At 37.9% G+C, this 19,565-nt stretch overlaps 1 protein-coding gene across 2 annotated transcripts in view; it reads right to left on the bottom strand.

The window, feature by feature from the left end:
* Positions 1-16: 16 nt before the first annotated feature.
* LOC110835020 (microtubule-associated protein futsch) overlaps positions 17-19,565 on the bottom strand; it is a 93,688-nt gene continuing 74,139 nt past the window's right edge. The window contains exons 2-8 of one of the 2 annotated variants that reach the window (XM_087344908.1): positions 19,467-19,565; positions 16,375-16,547; positions 16,017-16,233; positions 14,944-15,296; positions 7,441-14,614; positions 4,570-7,332; positions 17-4,098 (exon numbers count right to left, since the gene is read on the bottom strand). In XM_087344908.1, the coding sequence (XP_087201034.1) occupies positions 3,929-4,098; positions 4,570-7,332; positions 7,441-14,614; positions 14,944-15,296; positions 16,017-16,233; positions 16,375-16,547; positions 19,467-19,565 (10,949 nt within the window). In that variant the 3' untranslated portion in view covers positions 17-3,928. Of the gene's footprint in view, positions 4,099-4,569; positions 14,615-14,943; positions 15,297-16,016; positions 16,234-16,374; positions 16,548-19,466 lie in introns of both variants that reach the window. The other variant, XM_087344907.1, reaches the window with a different exon arrangement.

The following is a 19,565-nucleotide window of genomic DNA, read 5'->3' as shown; positions in this document are numbered from 1 at the left end:
GTTGAGAACTGTCTGATTATTTTTTCAAAGTTTTTTTTATTCCAGTTTTATTTTGTTTCTCATACATGACCCATACATACACTGCAGTTATATCAGAACAAGCATAGAGCAAACTTTTTGACTAGAAGCTCCAAGTTTAAGCAAATGCATGTTTTTAAAACTTGCTATTATGACATTTTAAAATTACATAATATTTTAATCTTATGGTTTTCCCAAAAAGACACTCAAATTACAAGCGAGGTGCAACAATAAGTCCACTTTTTTAACCAAGAGGGGGGAAATAAATAACTAAATAAATTAATTAATAAATAAATAAACAGCAAGCATAACTTACAAATTGTAAGGCCTGTTGCCAATAACAGTCATGAAAAATCACTTTTAAAAATGTCTGTCAATATTAGAACAATACAGTAATAGCTTTCGTAACTCGCACTACTCCGTCTCATTCCCCTCCCCGCACATCAAAATGATGGTGGTGTCTGTCGCTGTTGGCTCCTAACCATGCAGTCGCAGCACCTACCTTCATATTTATTAATTGTTTAACAAGGCATTATTAGGTTTTCATAGCACCATTTCAATCTCAACTCAGCTCAAAAAGCTTAGAATATTACAATGATTTATAAGAAGCTCGGTTCTTCCTGATCCAGTTGACAGTTATACCATGATAGTATATATTAAATAACATCTTACAGTAACTTGGGCAGATATATATTGGTAGTTAATGTACAATTCTTCAGTTATTACTACAAATCCTGCTCAATTCTGTTCTGTAACATGCAACCTTCCAGCCACACTAGCACTAAGAAATTAACACTACAGTGGGTTATAAATAAAGGTTATAATCATGAAAATCATAAAAAATTAAATAAGTCTAATAAGAAAGTATAAATTAGGCCTTATGAAAATAGTATTTTGTTGAATTCCTAATTTAGGTATACAGTATGTATAACACAATATTAATGACTACTTAATAAAATAGATATTAGTAAACACTGACATCAAAAGGAAAAGAATGTTCCATACTTCAAGCAACACAGCTCTCTCGTCTACCACTGTACCACACCACGCACTAAGTACAAAAGGATAGCGTGTTTTTTTTAAACTTTTTATTTGCTCACCAACCTGCAAATAACTTACACTTAATGTTATTAACTATGAGCTACATAGTTTTAATATGTCAGTTAAACTGTTGTTTCTTTTGGATCAATTCTTTGCCAAAGTATGATGGTTATATAATTTTTTATAATTGTTTGGATTATGTAATTTTTGAGCACTTCTAAAAAACATAATTACATACATATTAATTGTCTTCTTTTATCAGGTATATCATTTTCATGTTTCTTATCCATTCAAATTCTTTGTTATAAAAATCTATCTGAGGCAACACTTAACAATTTGTAAACAACTTTTCATCTTTGTATAAACCGATACTATTCCAGCCGGCAATGTTCACCTTCTTAATAAGAACTTAGGTTTAATGAAGGGTTATCACATGAATTATATGCAGTTGATGGTTTCTGCTTTTAAAACAGAAGACACTAAAAAGCTTTATCTTAAATTTATAATAATGTGATTGAATAAAAGTATATGTAGTGACATGGTTTATGAGGAAAGGTACACATGTAAACCTAGCTCTATGTTGGTAGGACAGCAGCAGTACAAATCCATGGCAAATGCTAACAGAATGTGAGATATTATTCATGTGGAGTTCCAGAATTGTTGATTTTTAAGTACATGACATCATAAAGGGGAGTTTCAGGGTGAGCATACACATTTACATACACAGCCACCCACAGTAATTATTATAATTAGTAATTGTTTAATTTCTAATATTCTTCCCATACACATTAGATATCTTAACAAATGTCTTTTCAAGATGTGGTCTGTCTTCAGCAAAGAATTAAATTGTTTGTCCCTACATTTATTAACACATAACAAATATAATTGAATTCACTAACATTTTCTTGAAACATACGGAAGGGTATTCAGAGGGTTACACCAATGAAAGTTTTTTCTGCTTTTGATAGGTTACAAGTAATTATGAATGAAAACTAAGAATAAATATTTCTGCAGTTACACATTTGATTGAGATGAAGAAGTGGATTAAGGGACCTCAGTGAAGGTGCAATGAGTATAATTTCCTTTTAGTGTAACATTTTTTTCCTAAATTAGCCATGATAACATTCATTGACACAATGAACATATCACCTGCCAATTTTTATATAAGAAGAAATAAATCCTTAACAGTTTTTTTTACTTATAAGTAACAGTTTCTGGACTGAAACTGTAATAAAGAACATATTTTACTGCAGTTATATATCTCTGGCTTGTCCCAGATTAGTATTATATATGAAGTTCTGATTTAACAGTATGTCGTCTTTTCTGGAAACAAAATCTTGTAGCTGATAATTTAATTATCTTCTGAAACTTTGGTTCTTTAAAATCTATTTTAGTTTCTGATCTGATTTTCCTTTCATATTTATCTTAATCTGATTGATGGAGACACTCTAAAATGATGAAAGAATTTCCAGTTTTATAATCTTCAACCAGTGTTAGTATTTTTTCCACCATCATGATCCATGAAACAGTGTGTCTGCATGAGGAACTTTTTATGTAAGCCTAACTACTTTAGATATTTAATTTTAAACTCCAAGGCAGAACTGTTAGAATCATGCTTCACATATGTACATACATTCCAAGTTGTTGGAAATCTAATAGAATTAACATCGTGTTTGATAGGGGATTTTAGGCTTTTATGAGGGTTCATTGCTGTTGACATTCTTGTTTTTATGTGATGGCATAGCATGGAAGTGGGCTGTAATGCCAAAATTCTTAGGATCCTTGCTGTATCCATCTTCAAGTTGAAGTGACTGCACCAGGCCCTTACTGATATTTAAACAGTGTATGTGCACTATAAATACTGGATGGGCTAGTGGGGAATTATTTTCTTTGAAAATGGAAATAATAAGGCTATCTGAAACATCAGTAACACAGCTGCTTTCCACATGCATCGTCAAACAAAAGCAGGATCATCTGTCTTTCATGATCCGAATGTGCAAATGAATGCAAAAGAAGCTGATACATAGTAGTTTAAAGAAATGAAAACTGTTAGTACGCCTATGAGATTTGAGTTTCTCATGGCAGTGAGGATGATTACGTTCTTTGAGGTTATGATACCGTCACAATGCAGAAGAACACATTGTTAGTGTGCCTGATTGTATGTTTTAACTGTTGACTTTAAATATGAGTGAGACAATTTAAGTTAGTATATAGTTTTGTGACCATTTAAATACCAATGACTGCTGTGTATTGCAGTTATAATGCAGCTGACCGCTGATTTTTGGATAGAAATGGAACTCGGATCAAGCATGCTTCTAGAATTTAAATTTTCAAAATAGGAAGTTATGGACATTTCCAAGAAAATCTTTTTCATTAATATTTTATAAGTGAAATATCCATGTCAAAAAAAAGAGAATTGTTGGCCTGCATGTACTATGAGAGTGACACCTCTAACCTTTATCTGGCAGCTTGCGTGTAGTTCAGCTGGACATGCGTTGCAGTGTCATACTACAAGACCTTTAAAACACGGATTTAAAAAATATCTGGCTTGGAGCTCTGTAGTACAGGGATTTAAATCCCTTAATCCAATCTGATAAAGATTAATTCTGTATGTGTCTATATGCATTTTATTATTAGTCACCAGGTAACACCTAGAAGGAATTCCATGACATTTTTGCAGATTCCAGAGCCTGTAATTAATCTTGATTCATCAGTTAGGCCCTCTTTGATTCTCATTATCTCTCACTAAAAGACTCATAGAACACACTGAGGGGTCAAGGTGCATTGGGTATACTAATTTGTTTGAAATACTGCTATCATCTCAGATTATCCCATGCAAGGATGAAGATGGCAAAAAGCATCAGTAAGTTCAGAATTCAAGCCTATAAGCAGAGCAGCTTGTCTCGTGGTCCTGCAAGTTGATGGTGCATCGGCTAGCTGAAGGTGACAGATCAATCTTGTATCTGGCAAGTGTGTCTTCATTCTCAGCAACCCAGTAGCCAAGTGTATCCGTGTCATATGTAGGAATGATAGTTACCTCTGCAACAACCACAAAATATAATTATGAGATGTGGAACAAGTTAGTGTACAATCACATTTAGAAAATATCTAGAATACAATGTGCCTATTCTAAGAATAAGATACGTTACAACAGACCTCAATAACACAAATTGTGTTACACCAAAATAAATGGTACAAAGTAGCTGCATCTAAGTATGGACTGTTTCCTGGTAAATTATTGTTGAAATATTTGTGAATGAAATATAAATAAAACTCCAGCATCTTCAGGGGCAAGTCTTGAAGAACAGCACAGTTTTTGGAAAAGTTAGTTTCTAAACTACAGATAACGTCATCAATTGGTGCTACTGCATGTTATTTAAGCAGAACATTTTGGAATTTGCATTTATTTTATATTGTAATTTTGAAGACTTCTGTGTTGTATTAGTACAAGAAGCAGTAGTAGTAAAAATAACAACAACACTAATAATAATAACCAGTGACAACCATTACCTAGTTCTTTATCTTCCCATGTCTGCTTGGCGTCGAGTAATGCATTGTACACTTCCCGGCTAGGCTCAGTACCACTGAACACATAATAGCGTGCTCGCACCTTCTTGAAGAACTCGAGTGTGGTGTAGTAAGAATTGCCATGGTGAGGCACATATGTGAGGTCAATATAAATGGGACTGCCAGAAGCTTTTCCTCCGACTGTATTCCTACCACCTTCTCTATTTGAACTTCCTTTCCTCTCTGAGCTAGGTTGCTTGATGGGTGATTCTGGTCTCTTGGACTTGACATCCTTCCCTGAAGCAGCTTTGTTATTTTCATTCATTATCATTGTCTTTTTAATCTGCATCACCTTTTTCTCTTTCTTTGGAGTTCCCTTATTGGTATTTGGCAAAACTTCACCAACAGTAGTACTGTTATTTGTGGGTGGTGGTGCTGGAGCTGGTAAACCTAATGGTTTTCCCCAGTCTTCAATTGGGTCCTTTTTATTATCTGTTTGTCCTAATGATGACTGTGAGAATCCCAGTGGAGGCTCTGGAAAACATGAAGCTGATGTAGTTGGGGCAGGAAATTGGTGGCGGAATTCTGGATCATATTCAGTGCCAAAACCTGAAGCACTAGCTGATGTGCCATTCTTTTCTTTTAGGATATCTGCTGATATGTGTTCAGTCACTTTAGTGTAAACGTCTTGGTGTAAGCCAGAATCTGATGGATCTACAGTCCCTGGTCCAGTTTTTCCATTATGTTTCTCTTCCTTGATATCACGTTTCTGGTTCATAAGGTCTTCATGCTGTTTTCCAGTAGGAACATTCTCATACCCATAATCCGCAGCTAACCCTTGAGAAGAATTCTCACTTTTCTGCTTCTGTCCATTTACTTCTGACATGTAATAATGCTCATATGTTTTTGTAATTTTGCTGGGTGAAGATGTACTTTCAGAATTATAAGAAAAGCCAGTGGAAGCAAGATCCTTACCACGTGCTGCACGATGCTCATGCTTTGCTCTCTCAAAATCAAGAACCTCTTCCTCTTGTAGTTGCTCCCCAAACTGCTCAGGAATAGTGGGCTTAGCACCCTCCCTGTCTTCTAGTGAACCATAAAAACTGCTTGTCATAACACTGTCCTCAGATGACGTAGCTGCACTGTGTTTAGCTGGAGTTTCACTTGTAACGGGTGGTGGCATATGTGACTGTCTTTCCTTTCCCTCTTTAATGAGTTCTTGCAATGGGTGTGGTGGGAGACTTCCATAGAGGGAACTTGTCATTGAAGAAGAAGCTTCTTCTTTGTGCTTTACGTCATAGTCAGAGGCATTTCTATCACCCATTTCAAAGTAGAAATTGGATGGTGGAGAATGTGCAAGTTGAGAGGTGACACTGAGTGGTGACCCTGGATCATCTTCATCATTGTCTTCGTCACTGTCACAGTGTCTGGAGTCAGGGCGGCCCTCACTGCTTCCCCACACATTGGTGGCTGCCCTTGACACCTGCCCACTGCTGATGTCACTGTGAGGGGTCGAGGGACCACAGCCTATATCCAGGTCACGGTCACTCAATGCATCTGAACCTGGAGTGGCACTGCGCATTTGTTCAGAAGAGCTGCTTGGAGCTTCCTTCTTCATAGAAACATGCATTCCAGAAACAGAAGAAAATTCATCCAGATTGCTCATTACACTTTTCCCTACTGTCCTTGACTCTTTATCACTTTCTCTTCCATTCATCATTTTTTCCTCATCCTCTTTACTGCCTATGGCTTCTGTCAGTTGTTCCTCTTTCATAACCCCATTTGTTATACTACATACACTAGTTTCATCCTTCATTACAATGTCAGTTTTAACTGGAATACGATGATCTACACTTGTCGTGGCCACTTTCAATGGAGAAGATTCTTTTGATAATTCTACTAGTTTGCTGCTGTCAGTGGAACTTGGTTGTGAGATATCCTCTTTCTTACTGAATACATCTACATCTTTGCTGATGTCATGAGTTATGCTTGTTTCCATGGTTCCTTCCTCTAGGATAGTTCTGGTCATTATGTCATCAGCTTCATCACCAGACAATATACTAGTAACTGTTGTGATGGTAGTAGAGGTTGTTTTTGTTACAACTTCTGAATCAACATCTCCAATTTTGTCGCTGCTGTCTGTTGACAATGACATAACACCATTATCATCTCTTTTAGTTACAGTTGTAAGTGATGTAGTTATTTTGCTTATCCGGCTGGAGTCTGAGCCATCTTCTGCTGCTGTAGATTCTATATTATCTTCATCTTCAAAATTAGAATCATCTGATTCCTCCCCTTCTACAGTTACAAAAGTTCTTATGGTTTTAACTGCTTCAGTTATGATATTACCATTTTTTCCAATCTTTTGAGTAATAAATTCCTCCACATTCTCTTCATTATCAGACTCAGTCTCACCATGAACCTCTCTTAGTTCTTTGGTCTTTATTGTGACTAATTTACTACTTCCTCCTCTGTCACCAGGAGAATCATCTAATTTGTGGTCATCTATTTTCACAGTATCAGCTGGAGGACCTACTGTAGATACTGTAGTGAAAGTTTTCAATGTATCTTCTTTACTGATACCTTCCATGATCCCTTCATTTGTATCATCCTTGATTTCGTGCGTTGATGATTTCCCTGTTGTATCTGTTGAAGCGACCTCAGTGCACTGTATTGAGCTGCTGCTTGAAGAAGACTGTCCTGGATGTTCCTCTTTGTAAACAGATGGGACAGACTCACCACTGGATGTTGCTGGAACAGTAGCAGCTGTAAAAGTGAAACTGCCATTAGTACAGAGCTCAGTTTCTGTCCCTCCGTCTTCACTGCTTGCTGTTACTACCATGCGGCGTACAGTTACTGAGTTGGTAAGATCACCTGAGTCAGTGACTTCCTCTTCTTTCTGAGTGGCAGACACAGTAGCAATGGTGGATGTAATAATGGCAGTCGTTTCCTTCTCAGCTATAGCCTCGGCACTTGTAATTTCAGTTACGCTAGATGCTGCCATGCAAGCTGGATCTGAGCTACTTAAAGATGTTGATTCTGATGTATCAGCTGTTGTTTCTTTTGTTATGGTGACAGCTGATTGCTCCATACCTCTGCTATCTGTAACCTCTTTCTTTACTTCTTCTGATATGTCTGTTTCATATGTAACAGAACGAGGAACTTCCTCCAAAATAACAGTGGCTGGTATGAAAGACAGAGGTAACGACGCTGTTTCTTCTAAAGTAGTACTTGTTTCTGTGTCGTGATCTAAGCGTGTTTCTTTTGTTACACTTGTTGATGTTTCTGCAATGTGAGGTATTGGTGTGACATCTCTGCCACATATTTCTGTTAGCAATTTGTCTTCTGTTTGCAGTGGTTTCTTCTCTGGACTCTCATGTGCTTTTTCTTTTTCAGAGGCTCCTTCACTTATTAAAAATGAAATTGCTTCATCCTTCACTTCTTCCTGGATTTTTGTTATGGTTTCATCCACTTCCTTTAGATGTACAAGTAATGATTCTACTTCATCCTTCTCTTTTATTCCTTCTGATGGTTTTGTTATTTCCCCCTCTGATAGCTGATATGGTCCTGTCAAATCTTTGTCATCACTGCTGCTGCTTTTATCAGTAATATAAGATGGAATTTCAGATTTACCTTCTTCGATATGAAATTTTGTTCCATCCTTTTCTTTTCTCGGTGCTGTGAGAATCTCTTCTACTTGGGTGGAAAGTTTGCCCTCAATTTCAGCAATAGCAGATTTACTTGCACTCACAAGATCCTCCAACACACTAGCTTCACCAGTCTGTTGCTTCTTTGAAATACTTGTGCTCAGTTCTTCATCTGCTTGGTCACTACTTGCAATTATGGCAATGCCTTTTTCTGATTCAGAGACTGCTGTGGTGACAGGTATATGGATAGGAATATCTGCTGTTGCAGTTATTGCCTGAGCTTCTGCTTTGGACACATCAGCCACCAAATCAAGTGTCTTTTCCTTGGTGTCAGTGTCATATTTGCCTGAGGCCAAAACATCTTCAGTTGGTGACTCATGTTTTGCTGGAGTGAAATCTTCATCAAGCATGACACTTTCTGTTTTCTGAGTACTTTCTTCATAATCAACTCTTTCAGACTTTTCAGGTGCAACTGTAACTGAGGAAAGTGATTCTTTTTCTAATACACCTTCCTGAGTCCTCAAGAGTGATTTCTTGTCTTGTAATTTTGGTGAAGGGGGTGCAGAATCTGGAGTGACTGTGACATACTCTGGAATTTCTGGAGCTTCTAATTTGCCATAAACTGGCTCTTCTTCAAGTCCTGAGTCAACAAATACTTCACCAGGAGATATACTTCTATAACCATAACTGTCATCTTTGTCATCAGTCAGTTTCAGTTCAGCTTGGTCAATTTTATCCACATCTTCAACACTTTCATCTCTCTCAACCTTCTGTTTGTCATCTTTAATGAAGTCCTTGCTGTCTTTGTCTGTTGGTTGAAGCAGATGACCAGTGGGTGTAGATTCCCTCAACTCACTGACACCTGATACCTCATCAGATCTCTTTTCAGTTACCTCTTTGTCTGAAGACTTGTCATTTGCTGACTCATTTATTGTTTCAGCATCTTCTTCCTTTGATATGCCAGGCACAAATTCAGTATCAACTTTGGTATCTTGTAAGTGACTAGTTGTAATAAATGGTTCTCTTCCTACAGCTTCATCAGAACCTAATTTTTCAGTCTTTAAAACATCTTCCTCTAATTTTCCTACAGCTTTTTCATGTTTTACTTCATCAGTTATCTGAATAGAGTCAATGTGTTTTGTGTCATCAGTCATACAGCTAGAAGTTTCTATTACATGTTCTTTGATATCGGCCTTTGGTTTCTCATCAGTTTTATCATCATCATCCTTGGGTTTCACTTCGCTGGCATTTTTCCCCCCTTCTGTTAATGTTAAAGTTTCTTCAGCCAAGTCAATAGTGGGATCACTTGTCTTCTGAGAATCTTTCTGCAGTTTGTCGATTATTTCAAGGTAAGTCATTGACAGCGCACTTGGAGATGGCTTGTCTTGTAATTCTTCTTCAGCTGTCAGACTAGGAACTTCAGTTACTGGATGATCAGCATCAGCACATTTAGGTGCTTCCATGTCCAACTTTGAAATATCAGTCTGAACTTCTTCAATGGCATCTGATTTTAAAGAAAAGTCTTTGCTTGGTTTATCTTCCTCATCTACGTCCTTCTCCTCAAGAGCTGTTGTTGCTTCCTTTGTTAATATAATTTCTTTCACAGCCATTGTTTCTTTGATTTCAGTTTGGGCATCACCACCAAGATTTACCTCTACTGATTCTACAATTTCCATTTTTAATGGCTCTGTAATTTGTTTTCGTTCAGAAGATTTTATATGAATTTCAGATTCCTTTGATACATCATGCTTCTCAGTTTCAAAATGTTCTGAACTTTCAGTAATTGAATCAGCCTTTAAAACTTCTTCAGGTTTTGTGATGAGCTCTTCCCTCTTTCCTGATATGGGTTCTTCTTGCACAAACTTCTCTGTGTCCAGTTTCTCAGAGTATTTTTCTTCATTTTTGAGCTTTTCATCTTCAAATTGTACCTCTGAAACATCTGTCTTCTCATGTCCTGGTTCTGCTTGTATGGCAGATTCCTCAGATGTTACTTCTGGAAGTAGCTGTTTTGTAGGATCAGCTCTTTCAGCTTGTAATGCATCAGGGAAAACTTTCTCTGATTCATCTTTTTCTTCAGAATATTTTGTTTGTTCTGTCTTTATAGCTTCAAATTCTGAACCTTCCTGTTCCTTCCCTGTCTTTTTAAGCTCTGTGTATTTCAGTTCAGATGTTTCTGTTTCAGATGTTTTTACTGCTGATTCTTCAAAAGCTTGGCCTTCTTCTTTAGACTTTTCTGGTACAAGCTTTTCTAAATCAGTCTTCTCTACTGCCGTAGCCTCCAGTTCAAGTTTATCAGATTCCGCTACTGTGGTTTCACAAACACCAAGATTTTCATCCTGTTTGTCAGTTGGTAAACTTTCAACTTTTAGTGCATGGCTTTCTTGTTCAATGAATTCTTCTGTTATATGTTTTATTTTATCTTTATGGTCAAATATTTGTCCTTCATCTCTGGAGACTTCTGCCGTAGATTTAAATTCAGAAACACTCTGTACTTCTTTTTTGTCTTCTTCATGACATACCATTTCTAGTTTGGTTTCTGGTAAGAGGTCAGTAGTTTCTCTTGATTCGTCTAAAATCAATTGTTTAACCTTGTCCTCTGCGCCATCTTTTGTGATCAGTGTAGAGACATCTGTTGCTTTTTGTAACGAACCTTCTACAATTCCCTCTTCTGTGTCAGACTTAACTACTTCTTCGGATAACTGTTCAGGTACAACTTTATCTACTTCAGTCTTCTTACTCTCATCAATTTCTGTTGCAGGTGGTAATTTATCTTCAATTTTTACATCCTGTTTTTCAACTAAATGAACTTCAGTTTCCTTCCCATCCTTTAATTTTTCAGGAAACTCGATGTGTTTTTCAATAATTTCCACCTTTTCTTTATTATCAGTAAATTCAATATCTGGAGCTTCTAGTTCTTCTGCCTTTTCAGTCTTCTTAGATTCAGTCTCAGTGATTACTTTAGGTTCTTCTTTGGCCACAATGGGTAATGGTGCCTTCTCTTGTTCCACAAACTCAGAGTCTTCAAATGGAATTTTCTTCTCTATATTGTCATCATACTTGAGTTCAAGTTTTTCCTTGATGTCATGTTCTGGTGATTGTGGTCCTGAATCTTTTAATTCCTGCTGAGAGGTTGGCTTCTTGGCAATGTCATCCTTACCCTTATAATCCCTACTAAATTCGTCACTGTCATACATGCCTGGATCTACCTCTTCATGAACTGGTAAGTCAGCTACCTCATCTGGAGTTTTTACTATGTCACGCTGAAGATGAACATTAGCATGAGGTGCCATTGGGTCAAACATGCCGACTCCAGCAGCAACTACTACTTGGGGAAGAGTTGTGGGTTGTTCAAGTCGTTGTGGAACAATGGTGGTAGCAGCTGGTTTCTCTTCTTTAGTTTCCTCTTTCACATACTTTTCCTCCACAATCTCTTTTATCTCATCCAGTGGTATGCGCTCATCTTCTGGTAGCGTGGGTGCAGTAGTGGCTGCAGACTCCACAGTGGTTGAGAATCGTTCATCTGGCTGACTCTCCTCAGCCGGATACCTTTGATCAGCTGCTTTAATTTCTCCACCTTCCTGTTCATCTGGTTTCTGATCAGTGTCTCTAGTGTCATCTGTTATTTCTCTGTTCTTCTCTGATGAGATATCCAGTTTCTCTTCAGGACTAATTGATGAAGCTTCCTTTGTTTCATCTGTTTCTTCAGAATCCTTCTTTTCCCCTGTATGTACTTGTTCTTCAAGATCTTTCTGCTTCTCTAACATACTTACTTCTCCATCATCATGAAGTTTGGTTTCACTTTCCTGTTTGGTTTTTGTTACAATTTCTTCTGCAGAAGAGATAATTTCTTGTACTTCCCCCTGAAGTTTTTCTTTGGCTACCATGGAAATTTCTTTCGATATTGCCACTTCATCTTGCTCTTTGCTAGGAACTTTTTCTAAACCTGTTTCTTTTGTTTCAGCCTCCTCATGTTTGCTTAATTCTTCTGTGACTTTAGACTCCTCTTCTTTTTCTAGTACTGCTTTACCTGTAGATTTGTCATCTGGCCTCTTATCTCGTTCTTCTTCAGCTTCTTTTAGGAGTGGAATATCCTTGTCTCCTTTAATATCTTCTGTTATTTCTTTCTCAGTAATGTCCTTTGATTCCTCATGAAAACCATTGACTTTAACAATGTCCTTTTCAAATTCATGCTTTTTCTCTTTCTCAGATTCGACCTCATCACGCAGGTGTTTATGAAGTTCTCCTTCATCCTCTTCTTCCTCATCACCTCTCTCCTGTGCTTCAAGTTCTTCTGGAACATGTGATTCACCACTTTCTTGTTCTTGTAATGAGTCTTCCATGTACTGTTCAACTTCCACCTTTTCTATGATCAAGTATTCATCTTCCTCTTCCTCTTCTTCCTTAAGTTCCTTATGTTCTTTGACTTCAAACTCTAGCTCATCTGCAAGGGATTTTCCTATCTCAACATGTTGTTGTTCTTCATCTTCTTCCTCTGTAGCTTCAATGTCATCCTTTTCAAGTATTGCTTGCTTCACTTGTTGAATTTCTTCAGTGGCAACTTCTGATTCTTTGTCTTCTGTTTCTTCATCTTCTTCCTCTTCACGTTCTTCCTCCAGATGCAATGTTTCTTCTTCTAGTTCAACTTCAGTAATGGGAGTTTTTTCTTGAACTTTATCTGCTACAGTTTCATCAGCTGTCATCTGTATTCTTTTGCATATTGCCTCAGAATCTTCTTGGTCAGGCTCTCCTATGCCTGTTTCGATCTCCTTATCAGTAGCAACCTCCTCCTCATGTTCTGTACTTAATGCCTGAGGCTCAGATGATGCTGTTGATTCAAGAATTTCTGCAGCCTTTACTTTCAGTGTTGCTGCTTCTGGTTCTACTGTTGAAGGTGTTGACACAGCAGATGAATCAGTCGTTATCCTATCTGTTTCACCTCTGACTTTACGTATCACACCATCTTTGTCTGATTTTACTGAGGGTGTTGGTGTACTCTTTGCTGAGGAAGACTTTGCTGGGGAACCTGGAGTTTTGCCGGAAGTGGCTACCTTACTAGGAGATCCTGGCTTTGGCCTTCTACTGATTGGTTTTCTTTCAGTCTTCATTGAAACTGGAGTTTCTTGCTGCTCTTTTTTAGTCGTTTTTGTAGTAGAACCTCGAGGTGTTGATGACGTTCTCGAGACATGCTGGTACTTTGATTCTACTACTTTTCGATTATTTGCTTCCTTTGTGCTCTTAGCTGGAGTTGTTGTTGGGGAAGGCCGACTCCTACTTGACATTCTTGTGATTTTGGCTGTTTCAGCTTTCGATGCAGCACCATTTATTTTTCCTTCAACAGATTTTTTAGGTGTTGTAGGTGATGATTTGGCTGACTCACTCTTCTTGTCTATGGAAGGCTTGTGGCTCTTCCTTTCTGCTGACCTTGGAGGTTTAGAGTCAGTCTTTGACTTACTTATGGAAGTTCTGGATTCTGCTTTGGGTTTAGGTTCAACTTTGGATTTGGTTGTCTCAGTCACATTTGTTTTTATTGGCTTCTCAGTTTTGGCACTGATTTTTTCAACTTCTGCAGGTTTACTAAGTTCAGTCTTCATCTTTGGTGGCTCTGTTTTGGAAGTCAGTTTATCAACCTTTTGTTTGGTCTGGGGCAGTGCCTTTGAGGGTGGTGGCACTGGGGCGGAAATGGGGGCGGTGGTGGTAGCAGGTTTAATCTGCTTCACGTCTGGCAGGTGTCCAGCTACTGGTATGGTCGCTGCTTTAATTATGTGTTTATTGGTCTCCGTGGTGGACCCGATAGATGCCGCTTTGACACCTTCTCCAGGTAGCAACTTGTCAATGACTGCTGGGCCAGACCTCTGCTTACTACTTGCACGACTTGTGATACCTACAGTTGAAGCGGACGGTGAAATGGACCTGGCTGTGCACACTGGATGTTTTAAGAATTCTAAATGTTTCAGTTTGTCCAAGCCTTCAAAGATTTTGTGCTGAGGCGTGCTTCCTGGAAACAGGATTCTTGTGATAGTATCATTAGGGTTTGCCGGCTGCCACACTAGAAGAGCACAGATAGAAACAAGATTCTGTAATGGAAACTGGAAGTCTTTAAGCGATGAACCATCCTTCCTTCCGACAAAAAGCCGAGGGTCATTGGCATTCCACTTGGACAGAAATTCCTTGACATCGCGGTTGTCTTTGGCAGGGCTAATGATATACATATCCAGTTTGCCATGGCCCACTTTGTGGTAGAGGTTGACTGGTTCAACGTGGTTCCCATCACGGTAGCACGGGTGTGGGCGCAGCTGTAGATGGCGCAAGTTGAGCACAATCTCTTGACCCTCCTCCAGGAGATCCACAAGCAGTGCATCTCTGTCCTTGTCCCCATCTGGAGATGTAGCGTGGCGTCTTTCCTGTTCATAAACAGCACAAGTTTATATGCACTATAATTTACAACAGCTGATTCTCAGGTTTATAACATAAAGTAGATTTTCTATAGTCTATTTAGAATAATTCCTAAGATTGTTACCATTTGATTAATTAAAATAATTGGTGATGTGTTTCAAGGCCATGCATGGTGCAGCTAGCATTAACAAGGAATTCTATATAGAATTCATAAAACATACTGTACATTCTTAATTTGCAGACTTTCAGTCCTACAAAACTTGTGTTGTTGATGTTTCATGTAAATTCCAGAAATATAATAAGTTTCTAACCTAAAAATAAAGAGAGGTAACCTCACCTGTAGGTTGCAGAAGAAGTGCCCTATTTGGGGATACACATGGGTTTGCTTTTTCCTTCTAAGGACAGCAGAAATGCCATTGACATTTCCATTATTTAGTCGTGTCAGTAGGACGGCGTCGAGTCGGTCCAAGTGGCGAGCGAAATCCCAGAAGCATGCCTTGCGAGCAAAGCCGCCATCTACCAACATGTTGAAGCCATTTATGCCAAAGAGCGCAGCATCTCCCTGACCCCCTGGGAATACATATAGTGTCGGGTGGCTAAAACGTATGTTTCCAACCACATCTGACGGCTCTAGTAATTGCTCTATTGATGCTGGTCGCAGGAACGGGTGTATGTAGTTGGTAAAGTTGCCTGAAGAAAGAAAATTATATCAATTGCTAACATATTTCTAATCCATTCAATAGTAATAAAGCTTATTCAATAAGAGTTTAGGTATATTTACAAAGGAAAGTATAATTTTGTACTTCACAATTGTCATGTCAGGCTATGGAGTATGTTACACGCTTTGAAATAGGCGGTTAGATTAAACTCAGATCGACTTATCTTTTCAGATCCAGGGTTAATAAGTTTTTGGGGGCTGATGGTTTTTCAAACAATACAAACTTAAGGTGACATAAAAAATATTACATTAATTTTTGTTATCGTAATTCAAATCTGGGATTTTGTTTTGTGTCAGTAGATTGTCTTACCTGTTCCATACTAGGGAGTTTTCTTCGAGTACATTGTACATGCTTGCAGGATAAAATATTTTACGATGGATTTACAGCCAACGGAGACATGAGAAACAATGAAATTACAGATCAGATTTGCAGATTTGAATTTCTCTCATATTTATTAATTGTTTCTCCTAGTGTGTGGCACATTCTTGTGTTAAAAGTGGACACTAATATTTATTGATAATGTAAATAGAGACTTGAAAGTTCATGTAGTGCAGAATTAAACGTCTAGGTGTTATAAACTGACAAGAAATATACAGTGCATGGGTGACAAATTTAGGGTCCACAGTGATAAATCTGTCATTTCCAGAACTCAGGTCATGTCTAATAATTTCTTAAACTTGAGTGCAATTACCTATTGCTGTTCCCCCTGCAGTTAGGCGGTCATCAGGATTGACACGTACTTTGCAGGAGCGAGCAAAGGATTCCTTTGCAATTCGCCCTGTGGCCCAGTCACCTTCAGGCGAGCAGTGAACGTCCACAGTGACGCAGTTCTCATATGCCCGCAACACACGTTGCACCTCTGGCTCCAAAAATGCGTCGATGAAATCAGCCAGAGAGAACGTACCATCCTGGAAATAATTGCGAAATTTCAGTATCTTTGATTGAGTTTTAGTTCACATAAAATAATTATTTTTTTAAAAAAAAATCATTCGTTAAAATCACTCGATCAGGTAATTGTAATTATTTAAGGACCTTCTCGTTTGTCTCACCTGGAGTATCCAGGAGCCATTTCCTGAATAGGTATAACCTGCATGAATGAGATGTCGGTGTCTTGTGAAACTGGACAGTAAGTTTCGTACGCATTGGACCAAAGTGTTCACTTGCGGATGGATCAGCACCTCGGTTACCAGGTTTTCTGTAGCGTACTGGATCAACCTCTCGCCTGTAAAGGTAACAGTGATATTCGATTACACTTTTACGTCAGTAATTAACACAGATTCTTGTGCAACGCTTTTTTGGTTTACTCAATACTTGAAGGATGAGAAAGGAAGCTGTAACGACCACATTAAGATAAAATGCCAGAATTTTACTTCTGGAAGGAAATCACCTTCAGATAGCCACCTTCGTCTTGAACAAAATTTTCTTTAACAATTTCTACTTTGAAGTCATTCTGAGTATGTGAACCTTTTTTCTGAAAATTAAAAAAAAGGGTCTGTCTGCATAAAGGCTGAACTGGTATATATTTCCACTGATTATGTTTGAACTTTTGCTTTTCTCTTGTTTATCCAGTAAATTCACTTTCTCTTTCATCCCTTAATGTAATTTGCCAGTCAGTACCCCAGCGGCACAGTGTGCAGCAGTAAGCTTATTGGTGATCGGTCGATGATAAACGTGTTTCTTTTATGCTATTATGTGGCTTATTTAACAGTGTTCATGTTAGCCGTGTGTCTCATGTCACGGTGAGTTCGTTTGAAAGCTGTTTGTTTCTCTACGTTCATGCTATGACCTTGGCTTTAGACTGCGATGAGTTCAACTGTTTCTAATTTAATTCCATTATATTACATACAGCCTGCAAACAGAATGAAATTAAGAGCAGAATGAATTATGTTTCTGTGTACAACATTTTGTTGTAAAATCATATTTCGTGTTCTATAGGTTTTACTGGTTTTAATTTTATTATCTGAATGTCTGAAATACCAAAGAAAAATGCTGATTAAGAGTTCTTGAAACGTCAGCAAACTTGAAGGAATAACCATACGATACGTCATAAAATTTTGGGTTTATTTAGAATTAACGTTCTCACCAACCAAAGCTTTGAATGATTTTTCATTTCGTGCCGTTGTGTTGGTCATGTTGGTGCTCCGACTGCAGTGAAAAATGGCGTATTGTAAAAGCGCGGGTTTCAAGCTTTGTGTGCGAAAGAATGTTTTCTGGTGTTTCTGTTAGGGTTTAACACTCACAGTTTATCATCACTGGCAGCCTATAATATGTGATCAGTTTATTGAAGCAGATATCCAGTGAAGACTTTGTAAGTAAGTCATAATTAATACTAATAGATTAGTGTCGCTCGTGTTGTCTGTAATTATGGTTTGGGAAACAAGTGCAGCCAACTTCGAGTCAAAGGACACCAGGTTTGCTTGTAAACTTTTGTAATAAGTTTTTGACCATTTGGAAAGAGTCGTTATAGCAAATAAACAATTACAAAAGGCCAGCACAAACTTGATATGGTGAGGGTTATGATTGCTCAAAAGGTTTCGTGTATCAGGAAAGGGTTTTAACAGCTGAAATATACCAACAGTTGTCTCAGTTTTTATATAATCTTGCCGGAACATATTTTATGTTCGCCACTTTGGAATTCCTTCAAATTAACAGTACACGTGTTTAGCTGGGCTGAGGATAACATACAAAGCAGAGAGATTGTTGAAATGATTTTGTCATGGCGAGTAATATTTAACTACTGATCTCTTCTACTGCCTGTAACCGATATATGTGTTACATGCAGAACATAAAAAAATGTCTCTATCGGATACGTAGTGCCAACGGGAACTGATATTAAGTTTCTCTGGGAAGGAACTCAATTTGCATTTTTTAAGTCAACTCACGCTATTCCAGGAACCCGAGTAGAAGAGAACAGGCAAATAAATTGTTTTGTAAAGAAGGTTGGATTATAGCGCCGTGTAGTCTGGTAGAAGTTTACTAATGTTTCAGAGGTCCTTGCTGAATCATCGCCCTGATGATGGAGGCAGCAAAGACCTCCGAAACATTGGTAATAACTTTTTTTTGTAATTTTTAATCATTGTATTTTAACAGGAATCCAATAATACGATTTGTATTAGGACTGTTATTAAAGGCCACGAGGAATTTATATCCCCCATCCTCGGTTAAAATGTTTAGAATGCTGTAAAATGTTTTCGGTAGTACTTCAGAGAAAGACTTAGTGTGCAAGTCGAGTATTTATATACAGTGTACACTTGTGAACTTCAGTAATAAACAGCAAGTTATTAAGAGTTAATTTTCTCCAATCTCTTTCGTAATAGTCAGGGGTCGTTTTGAAAATGGGAATATTTTGTTGTGATATAACGGTTCTTGGAAGTCTCGGTGATTAATTTTCAGGCATCCGTATTTCTAAGTTACCTTCACTTGTAATTTTATCTTATTCATGACATGAAATTCGATTCAACTTTGAGAGTGGTTATTGATCAACCTTCATAATGAAGATGACTGTGTTCCGGATAATACGAGGCGTGTTTTGGTAGAAGTTTACCGATACACCAGTCCTCGGAAAATACATATTATCTGTACACGGCAGAGAACAATTTAAAACAAAATTTATTATGGTTGATTTTGTCGGATATTGCAGAATTGTCTGAAGTATGTGCACTATGACTTAAGAAACAGTGACGATACCATGTTTATGGCAAAATACATTTGTGTTAAATGAGCATGGAAAATAATTACAGTTAAAAGTGAATAATTCAACACGGAAACAGATACATTAAAGTGTATTTGCACAACGTTTCGGGAGTTGGCTCTGCTCCCCAAAAGGAGGTTACCCATTACTTGAAGTGTGTTTATTTTCTGCTCATAGAAATATCTATTACTCTAGGTATCTTCTGTTATGTATGAACTTCCTCTAGAGCTTTAAAGACGCTGTGCCAATACGGATGGGCCATGTTTATTGTTTACCCGCCAACTTTTATTTGATTGATCTTTGCATTTGCTGACATCCTGCTATGAACCATTTAGTTTTCACAAGAAGTTATGAACTAATTTCACTTTGTATCCTAAAATCATCATGCAGACGTGTACGAACATGCATCCACTATACAAAGTGTACCTTAAAATGTCACATCTTCCTTACCATTTCTAGCTTCCTCTCCTTCTGGGGCTTGGCTGGTCAGGGCCTTCAACTCTTTCTCGAGGTCAACATGGGAAGTCTCATTGTCCCAGGATAAGAATC

The sequence above is a fragment of the Zootermopsis nevadensis genome, unplaced genomic scaffold (genome assembly GCF_977971745.1).
Source record: "Zootermopsis nevadensis isolate Lab colony 2312 unplaced genomic scaffold, Znev_1.0 Znev_ptg000008l, whole genome shotgun sequence".
NCBI lineage: Eukaryota > Metazoa > Arthropoda > Insecta > Blattodea > Termopsidae > Zootermopsis > Zootermopsis nevadensis.
This window is presented reverse-complemented; position numbering and strand designations above follow the sequence as displayed.